Source organism: Cyprinus carpio, chromosome B21 (assembly GCF_018340385.1).
Source record: "Cyprinus carpio isolate SPL01 chromosome B21, ASM1834038v1, whole genome shotgun sequence".
Lineage (NCBI taxonomy): Eukaryota > Metazoa > Chordata > Actinopteri > Cypriniformes > Cyprinidae > Cyprinus > Cyprinus carpio.
Window position 1 is genome coordinate 7,579,794 of NC_056617.1, and position 13,172 is coordinate 7,592,965.

Below are 13,172 nucleotides of genomic sequence, written 5' to 3' on the forward strand. Positions count from 1 at the left end.
CTGGAAGCTTGCTGATTCAGATTGAGTTTGTCTTATGGGTGTAAAAGCACAAATTAAAAAAGACTGAATGTGTATTCACTGATATGAAATGTGAAATAAGACGACTACAATCCATCCGCACTGTCAGCTCATGGTTAAATCATGCATTGTACTTCTCCCATTATATACTGTACATCTGTCAAAGATAAGCCTCCGCACGCAAACTGAAGCTTTACATGGAAAAGGAAAGGCCAGTAGCACAATTGATGTTTTAGATAAACTTGTTCTGCTGTCTTCAATGCACTGCTGTTTGAATATATTTGTTTTGTAAATTCTTTGAAGGGATCAAGTGGGTTGCAGCAAAATTATTCTGCCAATCACAGCAGTTCAAAGTGAATTTTATGTCAAGGGCACGTCATGTTTTTGCAAAACTATAATTTATTCCATTCAAGCTACGGAGAGCCCTGTTGTGTTTTAAATGATAGATTTAGTTTGACAGTCCTCTGTGGTGTATTGGTTTGTTTATATATGGAAATGTCATTGACACTGACATTGAATTACCTGGAAAAGGTCAGTAGTGACGAGGAGTATTTTTGTTTGGATCTTCTTGTGAGATGTAGGTTGTGACCTAATCATGAAGAGTTTAATATGAAGATTTCGATTTGAACCAAATCATGTCATATCATACTGTGCTTTCCTTTAAAACATGCCATAATTCATATTTGTATAAATCCTGGAATGCCTTTTTGACACTACATATACTTTTTCCTAGAGCACTGTATGACATATCAAGGGGAACAAAAAAAAGTACAGTAAGGTTTTGTGAGAACAATATTTGTGTGCACAAATACAGTCTGATATTTTCAAATGTGTTCAGTGTGTTGATTTTATGTGTGAATGGGTTTTGTTCTTTCAAATGATGGCAATATTTGTTGTAACCAGTGTTATTAATATAAACTAAAACTGAAACTAAAATTATTAAAATATTAATATAAAATATTAAATGAAAACTGAAAATATAAAAGCTAATTTAAATTACAAATAAATACTACAATAGTATTTAAACAATGTTCAATTAACTCTGCTTGTCACCCCCCTCTAAATGTATTTTCTACCCTAATATAACTGATGTTTATTTAAACACTGATATATTGATATATTGATCTCTTCTTGGTCCTTGGGGTCATTCCTGGCACCTGTAAACAATTACTTTTACAGTAGACTACATAAATACAGCACATTTCTGCTAGGCTTGAGCAGGTTTGTCCTTCTAGATCCAAAATCCAAGATGCTTTTGTGTACTGACATGAGTTAGCAGGTTAATACAAGGGCACATGAGCATGAAACTGTAGAATGGATGGTTATCTAAATTTCATGTTTCTCTCCTACCTTTTTCCTTTTCTTTCTTTTCTTTTTTTTTAATCCAACCTTTCCTGGAAGTCCTGCATAGCACTTATGGGAAGAATCAGAAATGGAAAAACAGAATCTAAACTACCCCTTCTCTTGTGGAAAGAAAGAAGTGAGCCAGCAGAAAAGCTCTATTTAAACAGCTGTACTCAAGAGCTTCCTCCTACTACTAAAATAACCTTTCATTTTCACACCGATTGTGTCTAGCACTCTGAGGTAAGTGTCTATATTTGTGCCGAAGGCTTTCTGCGTAAACAAGGCTGTAGTAAAAGGTGAGCATGGAGGCTGTGATTTGATTTACTGAGGGGCCCCGAAAAAGTCTTGGGCTTATGTATTAGATCCAAATCATTAAGAAATGTCATTGCAATGTGTGCTGCGTGCTTTAATGAAGTCCTTGGTCGGTGGACCTCAGCCTCTGGTTTGCTGATTACATACATTTATCTTCATGTGGCCCTGAGGTGAAGCAGGATGTTTCGGCGGTGAGAAACCACACAATCTCACGGTACCCCGGTCCCTCGCTTCCTCGCGCACGTTTACCTCAGCCACTGGACTGTCTGCGTAGCTATATTTCAAACTGGGCTTACTAACAATGAAGATAGCTTGATTCGAGCTAAATTCCCCGGATGAAATGTAGTTCGTTAAGCAGACTTGTTTTGCTGTAAAAGTCAGATAGGCTACTATTCTGAAGTCTTTGGTCATATCGCATCAGAAGTAGCCTAGGCCTGTATTTGTACTGTCATTAAAACAAGAGTATAGATTATCTGCAAGATCATCTCAAAAAGATTTAACTAGGTTAAGTTAACTTAACAAGTTTCAAAACATCTCTTCTCACACATCATATTCACCTAAAAAATTTGCCTATTTACGTCAGTTGCTACTTTAGGCAAATTAGCCTATTTTATACTTTATTTTATTTTATTATTATACATTTTATTATTATTATTGTATATTTACCCGTGGTAAGAAGATTTTATTTATTTATTTACTTATTAATTAATTAATTAATTCAAATTTTATTTATTCTTTGTAATATATATATATATATATATATATATATATATATATATATATATATATATATATATATATATATATATATAGAGAGAGAGAGAGAGAGAGAGAGAGAGAGAGAGAGAGAGAGAGAGAGAGAGATTAAAATTAAGGCAGAAAATAACCACTACATTTTTTTTAAATAAACAGTATTATTGTTATTTATATTTATTATTATAGTTATTTAAACAGTTATACTGCTTTTATTTATGAATTTATTTATTTATGTAAGCTAAGTTTTCTTTGCTGTTATATATTTTTATTTTATTTATTTACATTATTTCTGTTTTATTTATTTAGCCTAGTTATTTATGATAGTGAGTAGTCTCATCCATCTTAAACTTTTATTGTAACTGCAAGGACTATGACGAATGACAGTATGACAGCATGATGAAGTTACCACCCACAAGGGTCCTCCTGTAGGGAGGGAAACATCGTGTTTAATGCACTTTTCATAGCTCGAATAGATTAAACCACGAAAACCAATGAGGCGCGGGTCTCTTTCTCTCACAGCGCGTGAGTGTCACTATTGTGAAAGCGCGCGCACTTGTCTGTAGCCAGCCACCACAACTCCACAGAGCGGAGAGAAGCGGAGACTCAACTCGCCTTTTCCTTGACCAAACACGTTCAGAGTAGTGCATTTGTATATATATATAACTTCGTCAGGGTGATAAAAACGTGTGGAACGATTTGGTCTGTATTAAGTTTTGCGGTTGGACTTTCAGAAATGACAGAATGCCTGCGGAGAAACTCAGGTGCACGGCGGAAACACGCTTGAAAACAGCTGAAGTGAGTAACGATAACGATAGTGTTTTACATTATAAACAGTTCGTAAATGTATTTGTTTACTAGTAAGGTTTGTGATATAGCTGAATTGAACTTTGTCATCCTTTTAGATTTTTTTTTTTGTTTTACTGAATGACACCTGTATTGTTTTGCTCATTCTAATCTATAAATTCTTAATCTTTATTAATTAATGTCAAAACTTTGCTCACCTTTTCTAATTTTATTGTATATTTTTACAGTGGGCATAAGTAGTTCACATGACAAGCAGTCACAGCAGTCTCCAACAATGTGAAATATTCATGTGATGTAATATCCTACTTCCATTTCAAACAATTTTAAGAGCATTTTTCTCATTTTCTTTCATTTTTTAAAAGTATTATGCTATTCATCCACTTTTATGACCTAATTTTAACTGAAAATACTGTACTTGTATTTAAATATTATTTTTTTTTTTAATCATTTGCAACACCTCATGGCCATAAGTGGATTAAAAAGGGTATAAATATATATAGAATGATTTACAAAAAAAAATGTAGTAATAAATGTAGATGTTCTCCATTTAAATGTACAGTTGTTAACCAAGTTTAAAATAACCACTTATGCTAGCTATGTGTGGCTGAACTGTCACAGAATTGTAAATGTTTCATGTCTAATTTTTCTTAAGAAAATGTTAGTGTAATCAGCAATGTGTTTCTCTACTCTGTGAAGTTATTGAAATGACTTGTGATGTAGTTACCTGAAAACATGCATCTTAACTACACTAGAATTACGTTACAATGACCAAGATAACTGTTAAGCATGCTTTTTGAATGACAGATGGGGGTGCAGTACACGCTTATCATAGTCCCCAAACCCAAAGCATCATTTCCTCTCACACAGAACATGCTCGCTGAGCAGCTGTCATACAGTATTTCCACACTCCCACCCTTTTTTTTGTAATACTTTTTTTTTTCTTTTTAGTCTGGACATCATATAGTTAATTTTATAATACCTCATAACGGTTTAACCAGTTATGGAAAGTACCTTGTCTTTATGCACAGGAAGCGTTTTGTAAACTGATGCATGCTAATGCAAAAGTTGTTAAAACGCAACATGCCAGATCTGTGCTTTGGAAAAAAATTGTCATTATATCACTTGAGGGAGTCAACAGCCATACCAAAGTCACGCTGTGCTATAAAAAGCAAACAGCAACACTAAAACACAGAGGAAGAGTGACTTTTTGTGCCTGATCAAACAGACTGGAGCTAAAAGATAAGAAATCTCTAAAAAAAAAAAAAAGATAATGTGGCCTATCCCATGGAAGGCATGTTGCAGTTAGTCAATTCATTCTAGATAGGCCTACGCAAAACCACAATAAATGATCCAAAAGAGTCAGAGGATTGCCAGACTGATTTAATTACACATACAAAGAGACAATTTTAGATGCTCTGTTTTTTGTTGTTGTTGTTGTTGTTGAAGCCAAACCTGAACAATTCAGACTGAGCATTATCAAGTACTAGAAGCAGAGCTGAAACTTACACTATTGTTCGAAAGATTGGGGTTTAACTAAAAGAAATAATTATATTTCAAACAAACGCTGTTTTTTTTAACTAGAAAAAATGTCATGTTTTCCACAAAAATATAATAAATAATAATAAGAAATGTTTCTTGAGCAACAAATCAGCATATTAGAAAGATTTCTGAAGGAACATGTGACACTGAAAATGAATGACTGAAAATTCAGCTTTGTCATCACAGGAATAAATTACATTTTTAAAATGTAAAAAGCAGTAAAAAAAAAAAAAACATTTTTTTTAAAGTGTAACAACATTTCACAATATTACCGTTTTTACTGTATTTTAAATCAAATAAACGCAGCCTTGGAGAGCATAATAGACTTGCAGACCCAAAACTTTTGAACTATAATGTTTGTTGAAATAACTGATAATAATTGCCATTTATTCATCCAATAAAGAAGAAACTTATACATTTCATGTAGAGAGTCAATGAAACATGAAAACAGAATCACATGAATGGATACAAAAGAATACTTTTATAGATAATACTAGAATACTTTATCCTGTCGTCTTTTGATGGAGACCTCCCGCTTGGGAGAAGTTAGGTAGTTTTTGTGACCCAAAGAGGTTAATCTTTTATTGTGTGATATGATTGTTCTTTCTACAGGGTAAGAAGTCCCAGTGAAGGTCTACCGGAGCCGCTTTATGCAGTCTAGTAGCTGTTTCCTCTAAGACTTTCAATGAATATCTGAGCTGGACCTAAGGGACACGCTGGTGAACGGGTAAAAGTCGAGATTTACAGAGGGGTGTCACCACTGACCCTGCAGTCACCTCAGTGTACCCCAGAGTGGTTTAGCAGCTGATATCAGGTTATTTCTATCCCCTTTTTCCATTAAAACAAGACATCATTCATTCAAGAGGAATGGTTGGATTGGCTGGTCCTCACACCTATTGCTGGAGCCATTGAGTGGCGGAGTGAAGTCCCACTGAGCAATTATCGGGAGCACAACTATGTGTGTCCCTGAGGATGTCCTTTCACACCGGTTGATGGCACCATGTCTTCGGTCGTCTACATTGTTCTTGAGCTCCTGATTGCGGTTTTGGCTGTGACGGGGAACGTTCTGGTGTGCTGGGCCGTTTGCCTTAACAGTAACCTCCAGAGCATCACCAACTTCTTTGTGGTGTCGCTGGCTTTGGCGGACATCGCAGTGGGACTCCTGGCCATTCCGTTCGCTGTCATCATCAGCACGGGCTTCTGCAGCCATTTTTACGGGTGTCTCTTCATTGCCTGTTTCGTGCTGGTCCTTACACAGAGCTCCATCTTCAGTTTGTTGGCCATTGCCTTGGATCGGTATATCGCCATAAAGATCCCATTGAGGTGAGTGAATGGTTCTGTTGTGAGTTTCAGGTAAGACATTTTGAAGGCAGACATTTGATAAGAAGAGGATTTCATTACTGATCACATGATTGCTTGAGCTTACAGTCGCCTTAAAGCAGGAACATAACAACCATAATATTTTCCTATATTTGAATTACCAGTACATTTACAATTGGTAATTATTAATGGCAAAAACTGATCAAAACTCATATTAAAGCCCAAACAGAATTACACTGTGTCTGTTGTTAAAAATAATAGCAGATGGGGGTAGTTTTTTTTTACTTTTCGAATACAATTTTAATACTATCTGGTGCTTGAGTCCCATTGTCTATGTGTGTGTGTTTACATGTGTATTTAATCAAACGTTATATGTTTGCAGAAATATTATTATCTAATCTATATTTATTTGTAGTTTGCATGTTTAGATAAGAGGTTAAAGGCTCCTAGATTGTGTGGCTCTCTCTGCCTTTCTCTTGATAATGACTTGATAATGGGCACAACTTGGACTGCAATTCCCTCAGATACATGTAATTTCCCCCCTTTAATCCCTCTTTCTCTTCTAGCAGTGAGGGGATCTTTTCAGTTAATAGGAGTCATGCAGCTTCACACTGTTGACACATGTTTCAAGAATAGTTCATTTCAGTAGAGCCAAATCAATAATCAATACTTAATCTGTCACCATGTTGTAATATAGTGACATACAAAGAACAAAGACGTCACATCTATCTATCTATCTAGCTATCTATCTATCTATCTATCTATCTATCTATCTATCTATCTATCTATCTATCTATCTATCTAGCTATCTTGTTACAAAACATTTCAATCTATCTAAATATGACTTGGGTCCATCTTTTAGTGTAAGCCTAGGGGATTTTCAGCTGTTATATTGTCCGTCAGTTGTAAATCATAGGTCTGAGCCCTTAAAAAAAAATAATAGCACACCTCTACACAATAAGCCGCATGATTTGTGGTATCATTCATTGTCTGTAGCACAAACAGTGTGGGAGTTTAATACATAGGTTTAGGGTTTTTTTCCAAATATGTAGTGTAGTGTATGCACTCGTTACTTAGTGATTAAAATACATAGCAAAAAAGCAATACTTGCCTTAGTATTTACTGCTAATTACTGTATATCTCAGTCCAGTGATATTTATCAAAAAAGGGCTTCTTTAAACATAATTTACTTAGAGTGTAAAGGCAACCAGTGTAGAGTCTTTAGAGCACTCCAGTTGAACATTGTAATGGTTATTCTTAAATGCTCTGGCCCAGCAGCTCTCAGCCGCGCTTTTCAGTAGCTGAAAGGTGTGGGACTTTACCACCCGTCTGCGTAGAGGGTGTGATGCACATTTCTGCTCATGGTGTAGATTGAGCCGCCCGAAGCATTATAAGAGAACAGCAGTGACAGCAAAAGCCCCGGCAGGTGTTGATTACATAAGGTCTGTCGGCTTCCAGTCTCTGTGGGCGTGTGAATGAGGTACCAGTAGTACTGGAGCCCTGTAAGTCCTCTGGGTTTAATGAAGCAGCCCCTGTTGTTCTCGATGGGCCTGATATAAGCCCAAGGATTTTTGGAACAATTGACATTTGACCACCGTTTCCAACTGTTGCCCTTGGCACAGGAAACATGTAGCAGGGCTGTCTGCATGATGGGATGTTTGAAATGCATAACGGCAGTGGATTTTGCACAGCTCTATTCCAAACTGTTTGTAAACTGATGCTTATACATTTGCTAATATGCTATAATTTATTATAGCACTTAACATTTAGTTCTAGCCAAGGTTGGTCTCTAACCAAGGGTCTCAATACAATAATGTTCTTAATATTTCAAAAAACAATTATTAATTATTTCAAAGGGTTACTAATGACACATCATTTGGATATTTTCATGTCTGGGAAAAAGTTGGGATAAAATTAAACTTTAAACCATTATTCTTTTTTTGGGGGGGGGGATCTGTGATTATGCAAAAATATTCAGTCCTTCTGGCTAAGCAGACCAAACACATTACCAATTAAGTAAAGACAGATGTTTCTGCAATACCTGTTTAACATCCTTGCAAAAATGCTACAGAATCTGCAGAGTGAAACATTCAGCACAAAAAACACACAACACAAACAGTATAGTCTGACTTTCAAATGAATGACTTTTAAGAGTCGTTTCTTGTTAGGAAGTCAAAAACATTTCGTGTGGTCAGTGTAGTCCAAATTTTGAAGGACTCAGTTTTGTCTTTAATAGTTAATACCGAATAATTGGATTGTATTTTTGCCTCCTCTAAAAAGACTGTGAAAGGTTTTTAATCTTTTCCAGCTGAAAACCCCTGATTTAATTGAACAATTTAATTCTTCTCATGGTTTTCTAATTATATCACTGAAAAGAATAAGGTTAAGTCGTACAAAAACAAGGCCTGCAAGTATTATTTTAAGAATAGGCACAATACAGGTGAAATATATGCTTCTTATTAGCACATATCCTGGTATTTTCTACTTTGGCAGCAATTACCAAAGCTTACCACCTAAACAATGGACATTTCCCAGGAGCAAAGTCAGTGCATGCATGTGTTGATTTGGGAAAAAAATGGCGCAGCCTTTTCCAGTTCTGACAGTATTCATGCACTGTGTGCGCACAGAACAATACGTCCCACTCCGGGATGGACTTCAGGAAACATCAACATATTGTTTGAGGAAGATAGAGTTGTAATATATGACCAAACTTTGCATGCTTATCAATATATATTGATCCATAGCGTACTTCCTACCAAAATTGCTGTCTCATGTTTGTTTTTGTTTTGTCTTGCTAAGGTACAACAGCCTTGTCACAGGCCGAAGAGCCAAAGGCATCATTGCGGTATGCTGGATACTTTCAGTGGTCATCGGTTTGACCCCCATGCTAGGCTGGAACAGGCATGTCGTCGCGGGCACCAACAGCTCCTGTCCTCAAGGTATGACAGAGTGCCTGTTTGAGGAGGTGGTCACAATGGGTTACATGGTTTACTTCAACTTTTTCGGCTGCGTCTTGCTTCCGCTGCTTGCCATGCTGGCCATCTATGCACGGATCTTCATGGCTGCTCGTCACCAGCTCAGACAGATGGAGCAGAAACTAGTACACTTTCAAGGACATGCCCACGGGGAGGGATCCTCATCCCGGTCCACACTGCAAAAGGAAGTCCACGCGGCCAAATCACTGGCTATCATAGTGGGCCTCTTTGCTGTATGTTGGCTCCCTTTGCATATTATTAACTGCTTCACACTGTTCTGTCCACTGTGTGATCGACCTCAGGGCTGGGTCATGTACCTGGCCATTTTGCTTTCACATGCTAATTCAGTAGTGAACCCGTTTATATACGCCTACCGAATACGTGACTTCAGACACACCTTCCGAAGGATCATCCGACGGCACTTCCTGTGGCATGGAAGCAGACTGGCCACTGGTAACAGCAACGGAGGCATGGCTGCTTCTTCTGCTGCAGTCAGTGTGATTGAGAATTCTTGTACAGTGTCCAGTAGCTATGTGTTGGACGCCAATCCCATTCCTGGCATGGTTTCCTGTGACAAATTTACAAACCAAATGCCACCAAAAACCAGGCCTCAAACGGAATTCCAAGACTTAGGATACAGTTTAAATGGAACTTTGGAACATTCCTTTCCTGCCAATTCGACAAAGATTTTCTCATTACATACCGGAGAGGAAGTTCCCTCCATCAGGGACCATGTAGAAATAATGACTGTAAAAGACTGCAGTGCTATTACTAACGGACACGTCAGATGCCTGGTGCCCTTAAGGACAAGCAACTCATCCGATCTTGCAGAAGTGTCATGATGCACACTTCCACAAGAGTTATTCCTCAGAAAAAACCTGAATGAAGCTTGTTTCATTCTTTATGAAGCTATCACTGATCTGAATTGTTGTGCTAGTGATGGTGACTTCACTTACAGTACTATCAAGGGTCAGGAAATTAACAGTTATGTGAGGATCAGATAGCTCCTGTGGGAACCCTTACTACACAAATTCCAGGAAGATGGTGTTTCCAAATTTTCGGACCTCATGAAGAACTTGTTTGCTGATATTGCTGAGCATTTCCAAAGCTTATGTGTTTCCAAGGAGCTTTATTAAAAGAGCATTGTTTCCTGGTCAAAGTGGGAGAGGCCTGATGGATTAAAACAGTATTCTGGGGAATTCAGCTAAATCTGTTATGACCATGCCATTAAAGACTTACAGTAGATGTGTGGCACGTTTTAGAGAAGTTTCATCTTTCTGTTCTTTCTTTTTTAGTAGGTGTTTGTCCAAACTGAGAACATGTACAGTCAATGCAACTGCCAGTGCCTCTGTAATGTGTTAAAAAATACGGCTGCAGGATTTGGGGGAAAAAAATCATATTGCAATTTTTCTGATAAAATGCTATTTTTTTTTTAAAAACTCCAGGTTTGTCAAAATAATAATAATAATAATTATTATTATTATTATTACTACATAAAAATAAGAAATATTACTTAAAATATTTCACTGTAAAATAAAAAAATAATATATAATAATAAATGCATGCTATAAGTGACCTAAACTGGAGTTGGCTGCATTAACTATGAACCAAGCTGCTGAAAACACCGGATCATGAGCTACTTGCGTGTAAAAGTGCCACACTTCACTCTGAAACTATATATGCAGTGTATATGTATTTATATTAATATATGTATTTAATAAAATCACAGCCTTTGCAATTTGATAATCGCACTAAGCCATTTTGTGATTTCAGTTTAATTTCAATGAATCATGTAGCCCTATTAAAACATGACCAAACCGAATACTGTATTGATTGTAAGCATGTGTTAATATTTCAAGAAATGTACTAAATAAAACAAAGCTATACTGAAGTTTGCCCAAATAGAATTTATGAATAGTGATGCATAAAATCTAATGTGCTTGATTAGAATCACATGCAGACATGAAATCAATATCAATAATCCTTAAACAGCTGGTTTAAGCCATAAACTGTCTGAGCAACGTCAAGTGGATTTCTTGTTGCTCAATAAAGTGGACTTTGATTCTCATTATAATGATCAAATTTTACAAGTATAAACAATAATGAGTCACAAATAGAACGTCAAATGAGAAATCGTGCAATAGATTTATTTAGTCTTCAGCACAACATAATGATTAGGGATCATAAAATGGAGAATGTAGGACAGTGCTGTTTAATCTCCTCTTCTGACACGCATGCATACGAGCGCAATCGTGGACTCCTACACAGACCAGCTATGATTGTATTTACAGAGAGACTGCTGACGCCAGCAGGCGGCCTAATGCAAAGGAAATCAAATGAAGGTGCATTTGATGATCCCTTAAACTGGACCATTACACTTCCTTTTTCCTCATTAAAAAGCTCTAGAGTGGGAAAAACCTGCACTGTGTACACGATGCATGTATTTGACACATGGTTGTCGACTTTTCTGTATGTGTAACTATCCATTTATAGAAGCAGCGGGTCTAGAGTGACCATTCATAAAAATGGAACAAGTGAGCTAGACTTCTCAGAAAATGTTTTTGTTTTTTATATCCTTGATCATTGATATTGCCTCTATATTTGGCCTATGTTGAAGGATCAGGATCTGTTGAGTCAAAAAATTAACACATCCATTAACTTATTTTAAATCAGCAGAAATTATGAGACATTCTCATATTTTATATATTATGTATTTCTATATTATATGTTCATATTTATTAAATATAGATATATTGCATTTAATATATTGACAGAAAACAGTTCTTTTTAATTGTAATGATAATTGACAATATTACTGATCAAAAATACAGCAAAAAGCATTTAAAAATATATAGTAATATTTCACAATATTGCATAGAAATATAAATTTTATTTATAGAATTATTAATATTGTTATTAGAACAAAATTACACTAATTATAATCATTGCAACAATAAAAAGGAAAGAAACGGAAGCTCTTTCCATTACTTTAAAGATGGTGCAATATAGCACTTGGTTATAGTATATCAGTTCAGATCTAGCGTTTTGTTGATTCTAGCTGAGGAATGTCAGTCAGCTCAGCAGTGGCATGATTTGATTTTGTGTTGAGAGCACTATTTTTTGATGAGACAGATGTTCTTTACAAAAACGAATCTCTGGGCTTACACAGTAATTTATCTTCTTTTATCATGTATGCTTGTAGTGTAAATCAGTCGGGAGTGAAGCTAATAGACTGTCAGCTTGTCACATAGATCAGCAGCAGCTGGCAGGTTCATTCTGCTGCTAAAATGAGCTTTGAAGACATTGCTGAGAGTTACTGTGTAATCAACAGACACGTCCCCACCCATTCCACCATGTCAGTGTTTGTAATTGGTTGAATTGACTTTTTCCTCTTTTGTGGATTTGATGCAGGTGAAATACTTCAGAACATCAAGTTTAATCTCATGAGGGCAATTTCAGGTCACAGAAAGAGACTCTTTGTACTCTTTGATAAACAGTTAGAATTTCCTGTTAAACGCGGACATGTTTTTAAGGAAAATATATATATATATTTTTTTATCTTACCAATGATAAAATTTCCGTATAACATACTGTAACATGTCTGATAAAAAATAAATGAAGTAAGTTAAATATCTTTGGCATGGGGAGGTTGTTTTATAGGAATTTTCTGTTACAGCATTATGTGGTAGGCCTATATTAAATCTTTGACCCCCATTTCACCATTTCAGCCCATCATTAGTTTTTACCACTTCCCTTAATTTCAGGAAAACAGGAACATTCAATTAACAACAACAACAAAAAAAAGGTCAGACGTAATACTTCCTGTCTTGGCTGGTCAGTTCAGCCCATTTTGAACAGGTCTCTTGTTCTGCCGTGATTTACAGACAAAGAGGAAAAGACTACTGCTAAGAATAGACACAGAATCAGTCTATCAAGCACCAGGATGACAGAACAGATTTAGACCGTATATTCCTGCCTTGCACAGGGTCTCAGACTAGAGCAATGAATCTTGATGATGCCAAAACCAAACAAATGACTTCTCAAAGCTTTTTTCCATTGTTTAACAATGTATTGTTTAATATGTGGCATATAGCTTACTGTATC

At 36.2% G+C, this 13,172-nt stretch overlaps 1 protein-coding gene across 1 annotated transcript; it reads left to right on the forward strand.

Moving 5' to 3' along the window:
- The first annotated feature begins 2,857 nt into the window (after positions 1-2,857).
- On the forward strand, positions 2,858-10,499 carry adora2ab (adenosine A2a receptor b). The gene is made up of 3 exons (XM_019072059.2): positions 2,858-3,225; positions 5,386-6,096; positions 8,893-10,499. The coding sequence occupies exons 2-3, from the start codon at positions 5,774-5,776 to the stop codon at positions 9,908-9,910; spliced, it is 1,341 nt and encodes a 446-aa protein (XP_018927604.1). The 5' UTR covers positions 2,858-3,225; positions 5,386-5,773; the 3' UTR covers positions 9,911-10,499.
- The last annotated feature ends 2,673 nt before the right edge of the window (positions 10,500-13,172 follow it).